A 19,882-nucleotide genomic window follows, 5' to 3' on the forward strand; every position below is an offset into this window, starting at 1 on the left:
TTTAGCAGTGACACCTAGGGGGATTAAACAAGCAAGTGGATAACAGAAATAATCTCAGAGGTGAGTGTAGAACTGAGGCAATTTGTGAAGACAGAGTGGAGGTATATGAAGAAGGAACAGAAAGAAGGAAGGAAGGGAAGGCAAATGGAAAACCAATTACATATCAGTCAGAATTGTAAGCGATATTCAAATGAGACATTTTAAACCTTATATATTATTCATAATATTTACATTTTTCATTTAATGCCCCTAGAATGCAATTCTGGATGTCTTTTATAACTCTTTCTCCTCATTAGAAACAATTTTCTCCTTAAAGGATGTAATATAATCAAGTGAAAACTATTAAAATTTATTTTAAAGATATAAAGCAATCATATCCATGAAAAAATTTATATTCAGGTTTCCTATTACATTTACATAATCAGAAAAATTATAAAGATTTCAAATTAATATTAAATACAATAATGTAACAGAGCAAATTCTCAGTCTTAAGCAGAGAGTGCTTTCAAATGGAAGTTTAAGATGATGGTGTACCCCCAGTTGCTACAGTATTTAATTTCAAAGAATAAGCAAGATCCTAACCATGTCAGCAACAGTTAGAAAAACCTTCCCCTTCACAAATTGAAATTCAATTTAAAAAACTACCTGCTACTATATTTACACCAGAAATTCCCCAAATCCTTCACAGACAATGGAAGAATAAAAGAACATTTAATTCAGATCAGGCTGTTGCACATTTGCAAGTTATAATTTCTAATATTAAATACAGTGGTCTTCCAAAATGTGGGGTCGAAAAGGTCAACATGGAAGTTTGAGTAGAAAGCACCATGGCTTTTGCAATGCAACCTGGATGCTGTCCAAACACTTTCTGGTCTATTTTTCAAATCCCCATTTTTCAGAAGACATCAACATTACACACAGAGCCTGGATTCAGATGAATCCAGGGCTTCCAAGTCCCTGTTCCAACACGATACCTGGCCCAATTCATAAACTAGAGTAGTAGCTAAATGTTGTAGGCCCCTCTCCAGAAAGGACAGTCTCTCATTCTGGTTTGTTAGGGTTTGTTGGTACTGTAACAGATTAATTCCAAATAAAATCCTCCAAATAGAAGCTAAAAGAAATAAAACATAAGATTAACATATTAGCTTGTTTGCAGCCACTGCACTGTAACCGTGGTGCACAGATTCTACAATTTACACCTCTTCATCTACTGCTCAAGCACTCACAAGTATCTAAGCAAGCCACAAATCATCATCTGCTACATAATGAATGCACTGGAAACTCAGATCTGCTTTATCACACAGTTATGTCAACCAGAGAGTGCCACCTTTTGCAGAGCTTTCCCAATGTCTATATATTGTATTTCTTTAATCTTCCGCAAAGAGGATTAAAATACCTCTCAGTACCTTGAGAGCAATCCACCAAACACCATTCTTGGATCTTTCGGCCAAGCCATTTTTGCCTTGAAAGCAATCAGTGTTTAAAAAACAAACCAACAGCAGCAAATTTCTTACCCATGTGGTAGGCGGTGGTAACTCTAAACGTTGCCCCACTCTCTGATCAAATCCAAGGTAAAAGATTAGTGAATGAAAGGTAGATTTATTACAGTGAGGAAGTGAGGCAAGATAATAACCAAGATATTATTTTTAGCACCTTCATCCTGACTTGTACTGAGGAAATAAACCCAGGCTTTCGGCATCCAATTAAAATCCCTGTCCAGAGCAGTGAAAAGGGGCTGCAGCAGAGAAAGACTGATGTGCTGGAACTGTCAGCAAATGAAAGATACAGAAAAAGCCATGAAACATAAAATGACTGGAAGATGACAGATACCTACCTATTCTTAGCATTCAAAAAAAAAATTTCAAGTTGTTTATTTATTTAGAGATTCAGTATGTCCACAGCTCAAACTGAAGGTGATGCAGTATTGGAAAACCTATCTGGCTATCTTTTTGGAATCTATTATTTAGAAATCCCACATAACAAAAATAATGGGCAAAACATCTACCACCACAGAGGTCTATGGGAGTTTATGTGGCAACTTACTTATATTAATTGTATTACAGTAATTCCTAAAAGGCTCAATACTGGCAAGAGGCCTTCATTTCCGGTTTCATATAAATACAGTATAAAAAAAAATACAGTATTGGAATTAAAAGATGTCCTGTCCCCAAAGGACTCTGAACTGAAACACAAAATAAAAGGAGAGGAGAAAGATAATGAGACAGTATAGACTGTATGATAAACTGCTTGTTCTCAGCATACCAGACATCTAATCACTAAACAAATATGCAGGCACATGTTTAATGTCTTTGAACAAGGAGAATTTTAATGAAGGAGAATAACACAGTAACAACAAGGATGTTTACAGGGAGATCCTCCCAAATGCAGTGAGTGCCATGGAAGGAACAGAGATGAAGTGTGTGGCCAACAGCAGCAATATCATAGGTCAATCAGAGGTAGACCTTGATTTCTCTGTGCTGAATTAAAGCCAACAAAATTTGGAGAAAATGTGAAGTGAGGGCTCTAAAAATAAAAAGTTCAAGTTTGCATCTGATGCTATGGAGAACTAAGTGATGCTGGACCCCGGCAAAGGGGTTTGATAAAAGATTGTTTTATGAAAGCTAGAGAAGGCATGGGAGCATCACTAAAATGTAAAGGAGATGGATATGAAGCAGAAAGGTTATACCAGCCTGGATGTGCATGGAGGGTGAATCAAAACTGTATACTGAGACTATATTGAGAGAAACCCAGTGCCCACATTCCTCTGCTTCAGCTACTTCAGAATTTCACCTGCTGAACTGGCATCTTGCTGGTGTCCAGATCAAAATTTAGTAAATAATTCAGAGAAAAAAATGTTCTACATAGCAAAGTGCTACAAGCAGAAATGGTTTTTAAGAGATTATTGGAAAACTGTACTAATACATTACTGCTGGAAGCATTCATTTTCCAATACCAACTCACTGAAAGGTCCAGCAACACACTGTTCAGAAAATTACTTTGCTTATAGCAAGGTCCATATAAATTGAGCTTAGTCAGAAGAGTAAGTAAGAGACCAATACAAGATGTTTTGCTTTGAACTTTTATGTCAAAGATAATCAATTGTCAACTTTAAAAACACAGTTCACAAGAATGCTTGAGGTCTTATAAAAATTAAAATTTTGGGAGAAATCTATAAAGAAGCTTGAGTTGTTTATACCTAGCAAGTCAGCAGAACTGGATTCAGTTTTTAAGAGACAAGAGAAAGAAGGAAACTTGTTGTGAATGAGCAGGTACTGGCAAAAGAACGATGCAACATGTTACAGCTGTAGTTCAAAAATGTCGAGAGCCTCCTGCCTCTAGGGATAGCCGGAACAACCCAGGATAAATACTGCCTCAAGTATCACTCTCCTGTCCATTTATTCTTTAAGAGAAAACACAAAAAGCCTAGCTAGACACCCCTGAAATCTATCATTACAGATTATATTTTAAAAGTTGCTTTCCTGCCTTTTGGCACTGCAGTCCATGGAACTGATTTCCAAAGGCACTGAGTACCCACAGGGACATTTTTTTTAAATACTATCTTTAGAAATCCCAGCTTGAAAACTGGCTTCTCTATTTCATTTAAAATGTTCACAACCATCCCTAGAATTGGTTTGGTTTTATTTTGCTTTTTATAAACTTTATTTCTGGCCACACAGAATTTTTTTTCATGTTAATTTAAAACTGCCTTGCTATCTGATAAATTTTAAACATCCTATTAAGCTCCATTCGTCTGCTGGTTTATGTATCCCTGAATCTGTTTATCTGTGGTATATCTAATCTACATATATTCTCAGTTTCTCTTCTCCATACAAAGAGTTCTGCATTTTAAAATTTAATTTATAACAGTAGGTTTAGGGCATGCCATGAGAGCTGGACACAATAGATTAAGACAGACCTGTACATATATTTTGACAAGCAGATATTCAGTGCTAAAGTGAAAAATAAGAGATTATGGATACAAATTTAAAGTACCAGCCATTCAAACCAGAATTCTCTTGCTGCTCAGATTTTAATGCTCCAATTTGTAAATATTTCCCAAATCCTTTTATAATTAGAAACTGAAATACAAGCCTACCTAGCATATATTAAAACTTCCATAGGGTTTAAACTAGGATATTTCAGTTTCCCTGTAGAAAAAAAGACGACTAGCAAATAATCTGAAATACTACATGCTGGAATTTTATAATCTCAACATCTAAAGAATGAATAACAACATAACAGTTTGGCCAACATTTGCCCGAAAGGAACTCCTGCCACAGCAGGTATGGGAAACTACAGGTAAATAACTAGTTCTGGTCCCAGAAAGTCAGATGGGATTGCTTCTCTACAAATGCTATCTCCAACTATGGACACGTTTCCTTTGTCCGCAGAGTACTATGACCACTGCATACTCAGAGAAGTTTAATAGGGGAGTGCTAGAAAAATTAATTTTTCATCTTGGTAATGACACTTGATGGTTTGGGAAATTTTTGGTTTTATGGGGAGTATTTTTTTTTGGGTACATTTTTTGGGATGGGATCCCCAAGGCCTGTGATTACTACACATTTTCTCTCTGTTTTGTACTTGATCTGTTTCGTAACTGTTAGGTGAAATAACAGGCATTAAGCAATGAACGGAACATATTTTTCCAGTTTGAAAAGTCCCAGCTTTTCATTGCAACAATTTAAGCCATGTATGCAGTAGTCACACAGGTGAGAGTTCCTAACAAAGGCTTTTCACATAACCACAACATCTGTGAAAACGTCTCAGGATGTTTCTCATAATCTGATTCCAAAGGGAGGCATGAACTGACAGAAGGAGCTCTCTGTGAAAGATGTGTCTGAATTACATTTCCTATGCCAAGACATTTACTTTTGTCTTTGAGCGACACAGCTGCAGATATTAGCAAAATAAGCAGAGCAGTGCAAGCATGATGGAAGAACCTCTCTCTTATCAATGAATCTTGAGTCGAAACTTAGGGTATAATTCCAATGAGGCAGCACACAAGACAATCAAAAAGAGCAAGGAAAGGTTACAAAAAAAAAAAAATTATATCAACAGATGCAACCTTCGGTAGCTTTTAACAGACTTCCTGCTTCCTAATATTAAATTACATTTAAATTAAGTTAACATTATGAAAGAAAAACCACAGTATTAAAACTGGTATTTATACTTGTTCTCTTAATGCATGTTCCACATATTGTCAGTGACTGACACCAATATAGACATTTAAAATATGCAAATATAGCTGCATGAACATGATCAACAGCAGCAGTGCTAGGTTGTTTTACTCACCAGTAACACGTTTTACTGCACTGGCATGACCCTCAGTAATCTCTCTGTATGCCAAACTAAGACATACCACAGTTCTCTGGGTAGCAGCAAGAGGTCTCTCCCAGTGCTCCACTGCCATATGATTTTAAATAACTAGGTCTCTGGTATGTCACCATTTCTATCTCTCCACCTTGACTATGAGTGTCCTCACATAGAGTATTTCAATCAGCCTGGATCTGGTATGATATGCCAAATAAATTGAGTGTATTACAACAGTCCATTTCCAAGTCTCCTTTTTACTTCACATGAACTTTACTTCTTAATATTCCCTGAAACAGGTGTATTGTCTGCTAGTCAAGTTACAGTATTATTTATAAGGTTAGTCAACTTTCTTTAGAAAATATTCATGCTTTCCAGCTTGAGACTGTACATCCAGCTCCTCAAACACTTTCAATAACAAGTGAATCAAAATTGTTCTTTTCTATTAAATCCAGATATTCGCACTTAAAGAACCCAGACTAATGGTCTTAACTAATACATGCTGCAATGGACACTGGTAAGACTTTTCACATGATTGAGGACTATTTACATGAATAATGGATGCATAAAAACATTGAGACCCTTACAGGAGCCTGGTTCCCACTGAAGTCAGAATTACAAACAGGGACTATACATGTTCCCAGCAATTCATCGCTGAGCTGTACAAAGCGGACACAGGCAAGAAAGCCTCATTGCAGTGTCTACTGGGATAGTAACTAAGTCATCAGTTAAGAAATATTTTCTTAAGAGTTAACTTAAAAGATAACATTTTTACACACCTTTCCTGCTAGGTAACACAGACAAAAAGACTTCTGAAGACTATTCTATTGTATTTGAAATAACGTAGTCAAATGACTTTGAAGAAAACAATTGAGATATTTACCTTTCAGTCTTATTAATGAGATTTGATATCTGCATTGCTGCTGCATTTATAAGAGCAGAGGCTTGAGAATCCCTTAACTGTATCTTACTTATAAGATACTCTCTGTAAGCAAATCTTCTATTCAGATGATATTTCTTGCTAGCTTGCAAAAAATCCATTAGCTCTTCAACGTCTCCCTACAGGAAAGAATGTGAACAAATATATTTAGTTAGATGTAATGTTATTTTCAGCTAATACCTGTGGGTATCACACCAGATTTGTTCATTAACAAGGCAAAGTTAAAAAGCTCTTAGAAGTGAAAAACAATAGGTTTGTATCAGCTTAACGATCATGTCATATTATTAGTTACTTTGACAAAACAAAATAAATAATGTGCTGAGCTTTTGGCCTGAATACCTCAGTATTGTATGTACTTTCTTGAATATTTAGTGCACCTCCCGACAACACAGATTTGACAGGTCATTTGATCAGGTACCCACAAATGCAGACACAACCCTAGCAATTTTAGTAGAACTGTTCCTGCCTCAAGCTATCCACAGGCACAAAGATCTTCTTCAACTGTGAACCAAAGACAAAATATGTTCTGTAACACCAGTAAACGGCATCAAATCCTTTTTTTTTTATTTTTCCTTTACTATGTATTGTATAATTAAATTAAAACAAACAAACAAAAAAAAAATTTTCATAGCTGTCTAAGTTGACTTCAAAGCCAAAAATAAGTCTTCCACATGTGTCCAGTGCAGTATGGGGAAAGCCAAGCCCGCTGTACACAGGCTGGCTCAGAAGCTTCTGCTTCCAACAGTGGGAAATAGGAAGGGTTTAGGTATCAATAATTCAATATTTCAATAATTACATATTTGGATTGAGGGGCTCAGTATGTCTTCTGAAGTACAGAAAAGTACTTTATGCCTAGGGGGTTTTGAAAATGCCTATACAGACAGGCCTCCAAAGTTACTTACTCATTAGACTGCATTTGATCTATTTTAAAAAATGCCATTTGTAAAATAGATTTAGGCACCTAATTGTTCTCTTAGTTGCCTAAGTCTCTTTATTTGGGCTGAAATTACTTTTGAAAATGGCACTCTGGATTTTCTGTACCATGATGGGAGCCTCATTAACACCAGCAAGGTTAGACCTGGAACCAGAAGTTTGGTGTACGAGCACAAATCTGTTCTCAGACCATCCTGTAGGGGAGGCTTAGGGGTAGAGTTGCACCAAAAGAGCTTTCAGGAGCTAAATAGAGCTCCAGGATGTGCAGATATATAAAATATTCACTGCAAAACACAATTTCCCACTGCATGGTATAGACATGTTTTCAAACTTCATTCTTCTGCATGATACAGGTGAGCTACTAGTCTTACTTTCCCTGAGCAGTAAAGACAAGCTTTAAGCAGTTGGGCACTTTGGAAATGTTACCCATGAAAACGCACATAATGTTATATAACAAAGCACATAATGTTATGGAAAATACATCTAACTCACTGTTGTAGAAAAAGGCTGTGTGTATGCATCAATATACAGTTCTGTAGATGTCTAGATGTGCACAATGATGGCATTATACTTTTAAAAATTATTCCTATGAAAATTAGTTGTAAGTGTCATAACATATGTTTAATTTTTTAGAGTTCTACGAGTGCAGATATTTCCTGAAATGTTTCTCAAAAGTTACTGTGGGCTTGTATTCCAACACGTTAGGTTAGGAATGGAGTTATCATTCTATTACCTGTATTTTAGAGTAATCTTCCACTAACGTTTTAGCCGCTTCCAATTTCAGTTCTCCCTTGAAAGTAGCATTTGTTATCTGTGTAAAAAAGATACTATGGAGTAACTTTCTCTGGGTAACAGCCAGCTGCCTATAAGCTTTTGCAAAATATTCCTCCTGTTTTACCAGAAGGAACCTCTTCAGACGGTGCTGCTCCAGTCTGTGAAGTCTATCCAAAAGACTTCTGTATTCTACAGCAGGCTGCAGAGAAGAAATAAATAAATCTGAAGTGATTTTCAGTACTCAACATATTTTAAAGTATCAGTGCTACTAGCTTCTACATATTTTACACATACTTTGATTACTGTAATTCCAGGTTTGAATGGAGGCTAATACTAAATCAGTGTATACCTTCCATGGTTTTCAGCTGTTTGGAATGACAGAGGTTTTACAGCCACCAATCTCTAATCCAGATAACACTTTCAAGGCATGACAAACCCCTTTTAGAATTTAGAAGCATTATTTAAGATAATCTGTGCAAAACTGCATGAAATTCAACACAAAGACTATATATGAAATTAATTTCTTAGGTTTCATCAATCCTGAAAACCAATTAAAATTGAATAGACTCATATAAGTCAGAACACTGAAATAACAATAAGCATACATTTTAAAAACAATATAAATTGGAAAAAAATAGTCTACTACAAATATCTAAAAGTTCTTGTTATTCATGACCTACTTTATCTACTGGTTTCTACAAATTAATCCAAGAGCATTGTTTTAGAGGTACAACAATGGAGTACAATTAAATGGCAATTAATTTAAAAGCTTCTTTGCAAGAAGTATTTTCATAGTTCTCCACTAAAATTTATATATTCATAGTTTTAATCTCAGATGGCATAAACTCATTATAGAATCAAAACATACATGTCCCATAGAGCAAATAATGTTTCTTATGCCAGCAGAGCTATGTAACAGTAGTTACATTGGTCTTGTTCTAAAATCCATATTATTTATCTGGGAAGAAGTGTCCTCTGCACTGAGCCCCCACATACACCTTACCCCTCATTCCCAAAAGACACACTGCAGACAGCAAATAATTAATCAAAAAAGGCAGAGAATATGCATTCTGTGCTTTGGCTGAGAAGGGGAGGAAGTTATTACTGCAGCTTTTTCATTGCTGTCTCTTGGACATCAGTATGCCTGCTGCCAGGAGCACAAGTGTGGGACATCTCTGGCACTCTGGCACGTCCTTTTGGACCAGGTTCCATGGCAAGTACAAAACCAGATCTTTTCACAGACAGGAAAGTGAACAGCAGGATATTGCTACATGATAAATGGATCAGGACAAGTATCGGATTGGTCATAATACTTTCTTTGATTCCTACCATTCAGAAACAGACTGGACCAATATCCATGTATTTCATGCAAAGAAAAGCCGCTTTGCTGAGAGCATATTTAGTGAGAGATCACATACTGAGTTTCAGTCAGGCCCCTCTCTCTGCAAAGGTAGGATTTATCTCAGAGAGGTCTTTCTAACTGTTAGACATTTAGTCTAGGCTCCTTCTACAATCAACAGTAGGAAAAATATTTCTGCAGAGTACAATTCACCTCATTCTTAATAACATGTCCACAAGTATCCCTTCCTTGTCACTCCCTTTGACTTTTTAGCACTGCTAGTTCCGGATGTTCATATCCTAGATATCTGAAAGCTCCCTAGAGTTTTAATTTAAAAGTCACTTGGAAACATCAAAGAAATTCAACTGGCTCACTAGCTTTGTGCCATCAACTTTCTCCACACAACAGCCTGATAACCCAAAGTTCTTACTGAGAGCATCAACATACTGTAGTACCTTTGATGGGTTGTGCTCAGCAAAAAACATCTTTTGTCAAAACTGCAATCATGAATTCTCATAAAAGTCTGTAACAATTATAGGTATATAATATGTAAATAACTTTTTTTTTTTAATTAAAAAAACAAACACAGAATGCAAAAAAATTAAGTAATGTCTACAAAGAGAGCATACACCAGCATGTGTAGGGGAATATACTAGTCTAAGAGATTATATCCTAACATAACTTCTGTCTCTACAATTGAACTGAAACAGACAGCTGGAAACAGCAGCATCATGTTCAATACACACGTACCCACTTGTACTCCAGAAGCAAAGAGTCACCAGTAAGTAATAAACTGCACTATTTATTTCCATCAAGTCATCCTCTTAGTATGAGTTATAACATTAGACAAGCATGAAACATTAACTTAGGCATTTTAGCATTTTAAGCTTACAGAGGTGAAATAGTCAAAACATAGCAAAATCCTCTCCACACACATGAAGTAAAAAACAAAACAAAACAAAACAAACAAACAACAAAAAACAAACAAAACAAAACAAAACAAAGCCAAAAAAAAGCGGGGGGTGGAAATAATTTTTATTGTAAACATTCAACTTGAAAAAAAGATATGGAAAACTCGAGCATAATTTTATACATGGGATGTCAGACTGGTGACCCCCCACTCTATTTCCAGCTAGTGAGTACCTGTTTAATCCTGAATAATGATACTGACCCAGTTTGGACAGAGATCTTTATTAGAATGTGACACATATAAGCAGTAAGCTTTTACTTAAAGGGAGACCCTAAACTTGTGAAGAATCATGCCCCGCCTTAAATTATTTATCTCACTATTATCCAGAGGCTATTTCCAAGTGAAGCTTACTCCCTTCTCTGCCAAAAATACAGATTGTTCTGCTTGCTTGCACTCGGTTTGGAAACCAGCCTTTGGTTGCGCTTATATTCTCATTTTCATCAAAATAAGAATATAAATACTAGAGGCTTTTTACCTAGACTGTAAGGTTTATGATGCAGAGAGTTTGTTCTGCTTTAAATGTGCAAAATACTTTATACAGTGTCTGACTGGAGTTCTTAAGAACCACTACAGTAAAATACAGCAAATAAAAATACACCATTTTGCAAGGGTATGACTAAAAAAAATCAGGGTGATGACAACCTTTTGTTTTCAGATGTTGCAGATTCTCCTGAGACAAATTAATTTTCTTGTGAAGTAAAACACAGTTTCTTAATAACAACTACCCTAATTATGACATCTGAATTTTTGAACACATTTATGCTGTACAGCTTTTCTCTTAGAATCATAGCATAGTTTGGGTAGGTCCTATCGCAACAGGTCCTACTAAAAAGTTTGTCCCCATCTTTCTTATAAGACCCTTCTAAGTACTGAAAGGCTGCAATAAGATCTTCCCAGAACATTCTCTTCTCCAGGCTGAACAAACTCAGCTCTCTCAGCCTTCTTCACAGGAGAGTTGCTCCAGCCCTCTGAGCATTTTTGTGGCCTCCTTTGGACCCACTCCAACGGGTCCATGTCTTTTCTGTGCTGAGGACTCCAGAGCTCTTCCCTCTTCTAAGAGGACAACTCCACCATTCTAGTCTAAAAGAGAAACCACCTATATAAAACCGTGTATCATGCAAAATATCTTGATTTTATACCAGATTTACCTTTTCATTCATTTTCTTTATTAATTCTTCAGCCTCTTCATTTCCATTTCTCGCTTTCTGGTTTTGAGCGTCCATTTTCTTCCTAGTTTCTAGATTACATTCAGCTGTTAAAGCCACCATCTTCCTTTCATACTCCTCTTGAATCTCCTTCTCCATTGCAAGAAACTGCTTTCTGAAAACTGAACTCATCCTCTTCTCCACATGAGGAAAAAGGCTGTGACTTAAGACCATGTTCTTCATCATCATAGCAATCACTTCTTTACATATCTTCATTCGATATGCCTCCAGATCAGCATCCGCCCGCGTCAGGCTGGCAACCTCCAAACTGCAGAAAGGCAATCAGGACTGTTTGAAATCACAGATTACAGGAAATTTCTATCAGAAGAAAAGGATATCTAGATTCATTCAATATTGGTTAACTAAATGGCAGTCAGAGAAGTGCAGGGATATCACAGCATATTACCATGATAGTAATCCTTCATTTTAAAGCAGGGTGAGTCAACTTCTACTACAGCAACTGTAATGAAGTATGTCCATTCTTGCATTTCCATTTTAGACAGAAAAAGGAAAAGCTTTTCCTTAGAACTCAAAACATTCCCTCAGTTTAAAAGCAAACAAAAACCTCCCACAAAAACCACCACCTCTGTTGGGAAGCAGATGAAGTGAGTATCTGAACAGACTATAAATTTCACCGACTTTGTAAAACAGTTCTAAACTCATTGACCCATCTACACTAATACATCACTACTTCATGTTCTGTGTTGCCCTATTCCCTTCTCTGTAGGGAAGAGAGGAGTATTTTGATTATGTGCCAATACAAATATACTAAAGTAGCTGATATCTCTCTCTCATGAACATTAATAGAGTCCTGGAAGAGAGATTAAAACCAGAGGAAAAAACAAGATTCTTTTACAAAATACAATAAATGTCATATTGCATATGAATACATTCTCATTTACCTTTAGATTAAATTAAATTGGAATGATTACTCTCATTTCATATAGTACAATACTACTGTAAATTCTATAGCTTTGCGTATTCTGCACTTAATTCAGGATTGGGGAATTAGGTGGGTTTTGCCCCTGCATGTCAATTTAGATGAACATGCATGCTTCTGTGTGTGGATTAAGTATGCAATAATTTATTTGTGACCTACAAAATACACTTTTAAGGGTTTAAATCCATTCTTTTTTCAGATACGCTAAATTATTGGTTTGATTTGTTCCATAGGCAAATCTTAAAATAAATTTCAAATTCATAGCAAAGGTCTTGGCAAGATCTGCATGATATTAGAATGATACTACATCTATCAAAGCGTGCAAATCTATAAACACTTCACCTTTTTGTCAAACAAATGTTCCTTGCCTTATGTAAGCAAATAAAGTTTAACTAGGTCAGTGATATATTATTATCACTGCCCCTCTGTTAAACACAAGAGAGATATTTTCCTCATTTAGAAATCAATGGGATGGAATTAAGTTGTTTTCTTACAATGACTCAAATACTTAAAGCATTCAGGAACCATTAGCTTAAACTATGATAAACTATCACAAAGAGCCAGCGAGATTTTTCAGTCGCAGTCTCTCAAAACCCCCAGAAACGCATTGGCAAATACCTGTACTCATCTTGGTGATCTGCTCCAGGGCTGACTGGTTGCAGCTGCAAAACCTCCTCCATTTCCCTGCTCTTTCTCCCATACAGGAGCATGAATCACTGCTGTATGGGGCAGATCCCTCTGCCTGAAACACTGTGTGTCTGAAACATTCCTCTCTGTAATGTGAAAATCCTGAGAGCTAATATTTTCTATAATGTCCTCAAGACAATGCAACGATCCAGCTTTTCTGTGCCGCCTGCAGATGGATACTGCAGGACAGCGCCCGCAGGCACACAGCCTTCTTGGGGGACAGTCAGCTACATCCACAGCCGAGTTCCCCGAGACGCTGACCTGCTCCCTCTGCGTGGGGGGAGTCCTTCTCACTCCAGGAGAGGGGGGACAGACACAGAGGTCGGGTGGTGGCGGGGTCAAGGGAAGAGGATGCTGAAGCAACACAGCAAGCACTTCAAATGGGCAGGGCAGATGTCTATTTTCTATCTTAGTCTTTCTTTTCACCGAAGTCCTAGGACTTCTGCTGACATAGCCATCTAGTACTATGTTGTTTACTTATGACAACTTAAAAAAAAAAAAAAAGTGTTTCAGTTTTGTACAGACACAAATAAAAAAAAGGATCCAGATCATGGGACCTTTATCCTATAACATTTCCCAAATGACTGTCAGGCAGTGGTAGGAGGCTCCCCTTTACAGATTCACCGATTCATCATTAGCCTGTAGAATCCAAGCCACCGGATTTATTTTTCTGTTTTAATTCCTGCTTCAAGTCCAGTATCTCCGATTTAACTGAAGTGTATCTGTCTTCTGTGAGAAACATTTCATCTTGGTTTTCAAGCATCCCCTAATAGAGAACTAAACAACACTCTAATTAATTCTTCCACTTGGTAACTCCTTTAAGACTTAAAAATGGGCACCTTATCCTCAGCTTGAATTTAACTAGTTTCAACTTCCAACTCTAGTTTGCTAGAGTAACAAGTTCCTTAGTCATTATTTTTCTGTTCTTCCTGTGTGCATTGATAGATGGTGGTCACAGCACCTACTAACCTGTTTTTACTGAGGTGTGAAAGACTGAATTCCTTGTCTCTCTCCCTGGAAGGCAACACTTCACAGCTCCACCACACTGATACATAGCTTGTAACACAACATTTATTTCTTACCACAAATGCAGGATTTTTTTCAGCATGCTTTGAAAAAGGATTAAGCCACTCCTCACCCACCTTTTTACTTGTTACTTTTCCAGTCTTCTTCAGCACTGATCCCAAGAATGGAAGTCCAAACCAAGCACCACCACATTTCCTATAGTTATCTTTCCTTCAGTCTTCCCACAGCATTTCTCCCTATGTACTGTAAGTCATTATAGACTAGACCTGATTTAATTTTGACCAAGATTCCCATGCTCCTTCTCACTCACAAACAGAGCTACAGTACCTAATTAACTCTACTCCTCAGAGTATCTTACTTATAATGCCGACAGAGCAGTAGGTGTAGTTCACCTTACACTCATGTGTCAGCAAGTGAGCGATGAGGCTGCTAAGGTTGCAGGTGTATTTTGTCTGCAACTCTCACCCTCCATTTTCCTGACAACACATCTCTGAAGAAGGCAATGAAGCAGTAGCAGCATGTGAACTGTTACACCAATCTAAGGGTAACAGCGTGGAGAAAAGGTAATTACAAGCCACAGCTCTCCCAGGTCACATCCTGGAAGACAGCAGCCAGGCCATTACCTTTTTACAGTGACAGCTGGAGAAAGGTTGCATCTCTAAAAATTCGAAATTCTACCTTCCATATAATGTGCTCTGCTTCTGGTCTGCCTCCTTCATACAGAAGCCAGCAGGAGTGAGACAAGCTCATCATATGCACCAGAAACCTTGCTTGAAGGTCTTATTCCAAATGAGAGGTTGAGAGCAGCCTTAACAAGCTGCATCAATACAGTCTTGGAGTCTTAGAGGCCAACAGTCAGTACAAAACAGGAATCCTGTACGTGTAATAAACCAAATGCTTTCAGACACAAGCCCATCACAAGAGCAGTGCTTACAATCATCCAGATTAAATGTGCGTTTTGTGACACCTAGGAAAAAAAGAAATAAATCCTAACCCTACATTCTGTGCCGCCTCAAACCAAGGCAGATTTAATAAGTTGCTTTAAATGCTCTGCACTCTGTTTGTTACAGCAATCCATATTTAAAAGGTCTTGCATCTCTTCCTGATCGTATTCAACATAATAGAAACATGAAAGTCAGTGAAGTACAGGTAGCAGATGGCAACCTATTGCTGAAAAAGATCAAAGATTCTGTTGGACAATGCATGCAGAGAAAGGATGAGGACAGTACAGAAGGTAGATGGTACAAAACTGTGGGGGAAAGAAAGGTGAACAGACATGTAGAAAATGAAGCTTCAAACAGCACGTGTAAAGACTTTTCACTCACTTGTAGAGGAATTAAGAATCTGTCAGAGAAGACCTGGGAGGGGAGAATCCCAGATGCCAAACACAGAGAAGCAGAGAGAGTACCTGAGCATCTGACATCTTCCACAGACCTAATGAAAAAAATACAGCAAAGCAGCTAGTGTCAGGAAAGAAACAACTACATTTAATTTAAAAAGAACACACCACAGAAAAAGAAACATCAACTACAAAGTAACTGTGTCTTTAAGTCCTATTAATCAAATTAGAGGCCCACAGAGGGAATTTTTGAACAGGAGAATATAACAGCAGCTGAATGTAACAGTCCTAAAATGAACTAATGGCTTTCTGACGCATTTTTAAAATGAATTCAGAGTTCACAGTGAACCAAAACCACTGTGACACAACTATCTGAAGTCTAAAGGGGAGAGAAACATCAAGCAAACTCCCCTTCGGTGACACTTTCTCACCAAAACAGAAAACCCCACCATTTTCAGAGACGCATCTCTCAACAGCAAATGGTAGCCAAATAGTAGCATTCATCTTACAACAGCATCCAGAGAGCACTGGAGCCCTGTAGTAGCAGTTTCTGCAAAAGCATTCCTTCGTGATACAGACTGTTGCCAAAAAGCATGTAATTTAGGGCCATTTGTGGACAGTTTGTTTCTCCGCTGTCCCAGAGGCCGCACTGCAGCTGTGACCTGGAGCACCACAGCACAGCAGCTGCACCAACTGCTGCTGAAGAGAGGAACACAGCCGGGAATGGACAGACGGACACACAACTGCCCCCAGCCTGGAGGCACCTGTTGCTACTGCCTGAGCCAGAGCAGCATGTCTCCTGCACCCATGGGCACAGTGCCAATGGGTCATCTGAACTGAGGGAAGGGAAAGAAGAACAAAAAAGAAGTCTTATGGTCCATGCTGCCTTGTCACACTCCAGAGAAGTAAAGACGGAGAGAGTGTTGGATAGGGAGAATCATAACAGTAGGCAAAGAAAGTCAAGTATGACAGGCATCAAAGGCCTTCAGTTGCAGATGTGGTTTGTTTCCTAAATCATCCGCTTATTGAGGGATTAACAATACAACATCAATAAACCAGGCTGTGTTTTGTTATCCTTCTTGTTGTGGTTTTTTTTGTTTGTTTGGTTGGTTGGTTTGGTTTTGTTGTTTTTGATTGCTGTGTCAATGCAGACCTGTGTAGCCTTCTCCCTTCAGTCCTTTCCTCCTTTTTTCCCACCTCTGCTTCCCACACTCTCCTGCTGGGTCCAGTCACAACAGAGATTGCAAACACTTCAGGGCAGGGATTTAAGTAGGATGCAGCACGACAAGGTGCAAATCTTTGCAGGAGACCAAAACTGTGCTGAAGTAGAGGCAGAGGTAATGGCATGAGGTCCCAATGGCCACCAACAGCTACTGGCTGCTCAAAATCTTCAGCCTTCTCACATCAGAGTGGGATGCATTGCCTTTCCCTGGTCTCTGCCCGCTGCCAGGCTGGGCGCAGCCCACCTGTGTTAGAGGAGGTCTGAAGATTCCCAGTGCTACACCAGCACCTGTACTGGCCTGCAGCCAGCTCTGAACTGGGGGAGTTCATCCATCTGACCTGTGACACTGTTATACAGCTAAGTGTAAACTCAGCACATGTGAAATGTGAGCTTACAGAGAATACAGGACATCTCGTCAGTAAATAAAATTGCCAAGAAAGGTATGTGATGATTATCTAAGGATGCTTTCACGTGGATGAGTCACAGGATAAGTTTAGATTCCAGAAAAAGCCAGGATGCTGACAAAACCAGAAACAGGATTCTCATGATATATAGCCAAAAATTTAAAAAAGCCCCACAAAATTGAAAAAGATGATAAATCGAGCTGAGACACCTGTGGCTCTTCACACACACACAAAAAACCCCAATATTAATGAAAACCTGACAAAAGTCTAAGCCTCAGGTTTGGCAGCAGTTTCACTATCAAATTCCTTTAACTATCCATGGCAAAATAAATAGAGGTATTTAAATTCTTAAATTAATCTGTTTAAAAACATTTGAAAAATCCTGCATTTAAGAGATTGAGAACCTCTGCTTTGACTGCAGAAAGTATGAAAACTGATAAATCAGTGATCTCCAGCAAACCAATTTAAAAAATACAGCTAGCTACAACACAGCTGTTGCAACAGAGCTCAGACAATGGTATTTCACTGAAAAACTGCTATGCAAAAAGAGCATAAAAAAGATTCCAGTCCTGCTTCCAGGGAATTCATCACTCATTTTACCACTGATTTTTGAAAGCACCAACTTCAGCCTGGATACTAACAAAAGCATAAATAAGTATTATGGCTATATGCAATAATGCCTGAGGAGCTTCCAACTTTGCTGTGATCTGCTCAGATTCTTCTGATCTACTCAGACAGGGTGAGTGTTCAGATGACAGAAATGGTAAGAAATACTAATTTTCTTTCAAAACGATATGGAATAAAGCATTACTAACACCACTACTCTCAAAAACAGACTGTTTTCTGGATAATTTGTTCTGGATGGACAGCAGAAATGACCTGTCTGAACATGATTTCTTCATAGTTAGCCAACATCAAAGAGAAGTTCCATTCTTAGATGAAAAAAGATATGTACTCATTAATTCCAGATTACTTGTCTTCTTCAGTTCCCCCTTCTTACAGACTCCTATCACCTATTAAACATTTGAGTTTCTCTGATGGAAAAAAAAATATAGTTTGCATACCTGTCAAGTTTATAACAACATTCAAAACTACAGAACTACAAATGCAGAATTTGGGGTTCATTTCATGTATATTCACTGTATCTTATTGTTATAACCATGTGACTTATTTATTGCTGTATTCCCGCATTGTACACATTGCACAAAAATAGAGCAATGAATAAGCCCTCACTTCAAAAATTGTAAAATTTCAATTACACTTTTAGAAAGTTATGAAATACAGAAAATTAGCACCTCAATTATTTTCTGTACTAACAATGTAACTATTTCTCACCATTTTCTATTGTCATGGCTTGAGCATGGTCAGCAGCCAAACACTACACAGCCACTCATTCCCCCTTCTCTTCTGGCAATGAGAAGGGACAGATGAGCCAGGCTTGGGATTCGAGATAAGACCGGGAGGGGCAAAGGGAGACTCGCAGGTTGAGATAGGAACAGTTTAATAATGGTAATAAAACAAAAGAACGACGGTAATAGAAAATATAAAGGGGCAATGCACAATGCAATTGCTCACCACCCGCTGACCAATCCCCAGCCCGTTCCTGGCTAGCAATCCTGAAATACCAAGATCCCACAATCGCAATCCCGGAAGCAAGAGAGCCCCTTCCCAACCACCCCTCCTCTATATAGTGAGCATGACACTACATGGTGCAATGGTGGCACTCTGTCCGTGCTCCCTCCCAGTTTCTTGTGCACTTGTGCATGGGCAGCACATGGGGAGTCAGACAGTCCATGAAATCTCAGTAGCATCTGAAAACATCAGTGTGCTATCAGCATTCTTTCCATACCAAACCCAAAGCTAAATCCAAAACACAGCACTCTTCTAGTTCCCAAAAAGGAACATTAACTCTATTCCAGCCCAAACCAGGACACTATGTAGGAATTTTCAGGCCAAGCTGCTATAACAATGGGATCTTTTATTTTTACTTTCCATTTGAATTCAGGGTTAAAAAAGCCACGCATTTCCTCCCTAGCAAATTAAATTGAGGTATACAGAAGAAATTTACATTTAGAAAGAAAAACTGAACTTCTAATACAGTAGTAAATTGGTTTTGACTTTTCTGTCAAAGCTTTCTGGAGACAGTTTGATCCCGTTCTCTACTACACTGGCCTCAGTGCCCTCTACTATCAGAAAAAGAAAATCAGCTGCAATGCATACATATTACTTAGCGATTTCCCAAAATAACTGGCAGTACGTATTGTGTATCAGCAAGCAGGTTCAAGTTCAGCTAGAGCTTTGCCAAACTCAAGGAAGCATAGCTGCACAAAATGAAGATGAAAAAGAGAAATTGTAGTAGTGGAAAGTAATTTAAAGAAATTAAGTTGCCTTTAACGTATGTGTCTTCTGAGACTATGAGCATGGTCACACTTCGCCACATTGGACACAAAACCAAACTGCTTAGCTCTCTTCATATTCTGTTCTACACATACAGAAAAGGAGACCCACAGCATTTTGGAACATGACCTTCTAGTGTGCGCGTCAAATATTCAAATCATATAGCTTCTTCTCATTAGCATTCATTGCCAATGGGCCAAGATTCAGGAATATACACAGTAAGGAACCTATTGAGAATAAAAGCCAAGCGATTTTGCTGCATAATGTACATCAAGGATATGAGTTATTAAGACAAAACTCACAAAATTAGTAACTAAGAAGCTGCCTTATGAAACATTAAAAGTATGTTTTGTTCTTTAGCCAATCCTCTTGTCATTGCAAACTGTCAACACG

The 19,882-nt window shown here is 38.0% G+C and overlaps 1 protein-coding gene across 7 annotated transcripts in view; it reads right to left on the reverse strand.

Annotated features, from left to right (window-relative positions):
- The window catches only part of EVC2 (EvC ciliary complex subunit 2), a 78,650-nt gene that overhangs the window by 30,415 nt on the left and 28,353 nt on the right, over positions 1–19,882 (reverse strand). For all 7 annotated transcript variants that reach the window (XM_032984443.2, XM_032984442.2, XM_032984441.2 and 4 more), the window contains 3 exons: positions 11,418–11,742; positions 7,920–8,159; positions 6,197–6,372 (listed from right to left, as the gene is read on the reverse strand). In XM_032984443.2, coding sequence (XP_032840334.2) covers positions 6,197–6,372; positions 7,920–8,159; positions 11,418–11,742 — 741 coding nt within the window. The remainder of the gene's footprint in view (positions 1–6,196; positions 6,373–7,919; positions 8,160–11,417; positions 11,743–19,882) is intronic.

The sequence above is a fragment of the Tyto alba genome, unplaced genomic scaffold, assembly GCF_018691265.1.
Source record: "Tyto alba isolate M040663 unplaced genomic scaffold, T.alba_DEE_v4.0 Super-Scaffold_6, whole genome shotgun sequence".
Classification (NCBI taxonomy): Eukaryota; Metazoa; Chordata; class Aves; order Strigiformes; family Tytonidae; genus Tyto; species Tyto alba.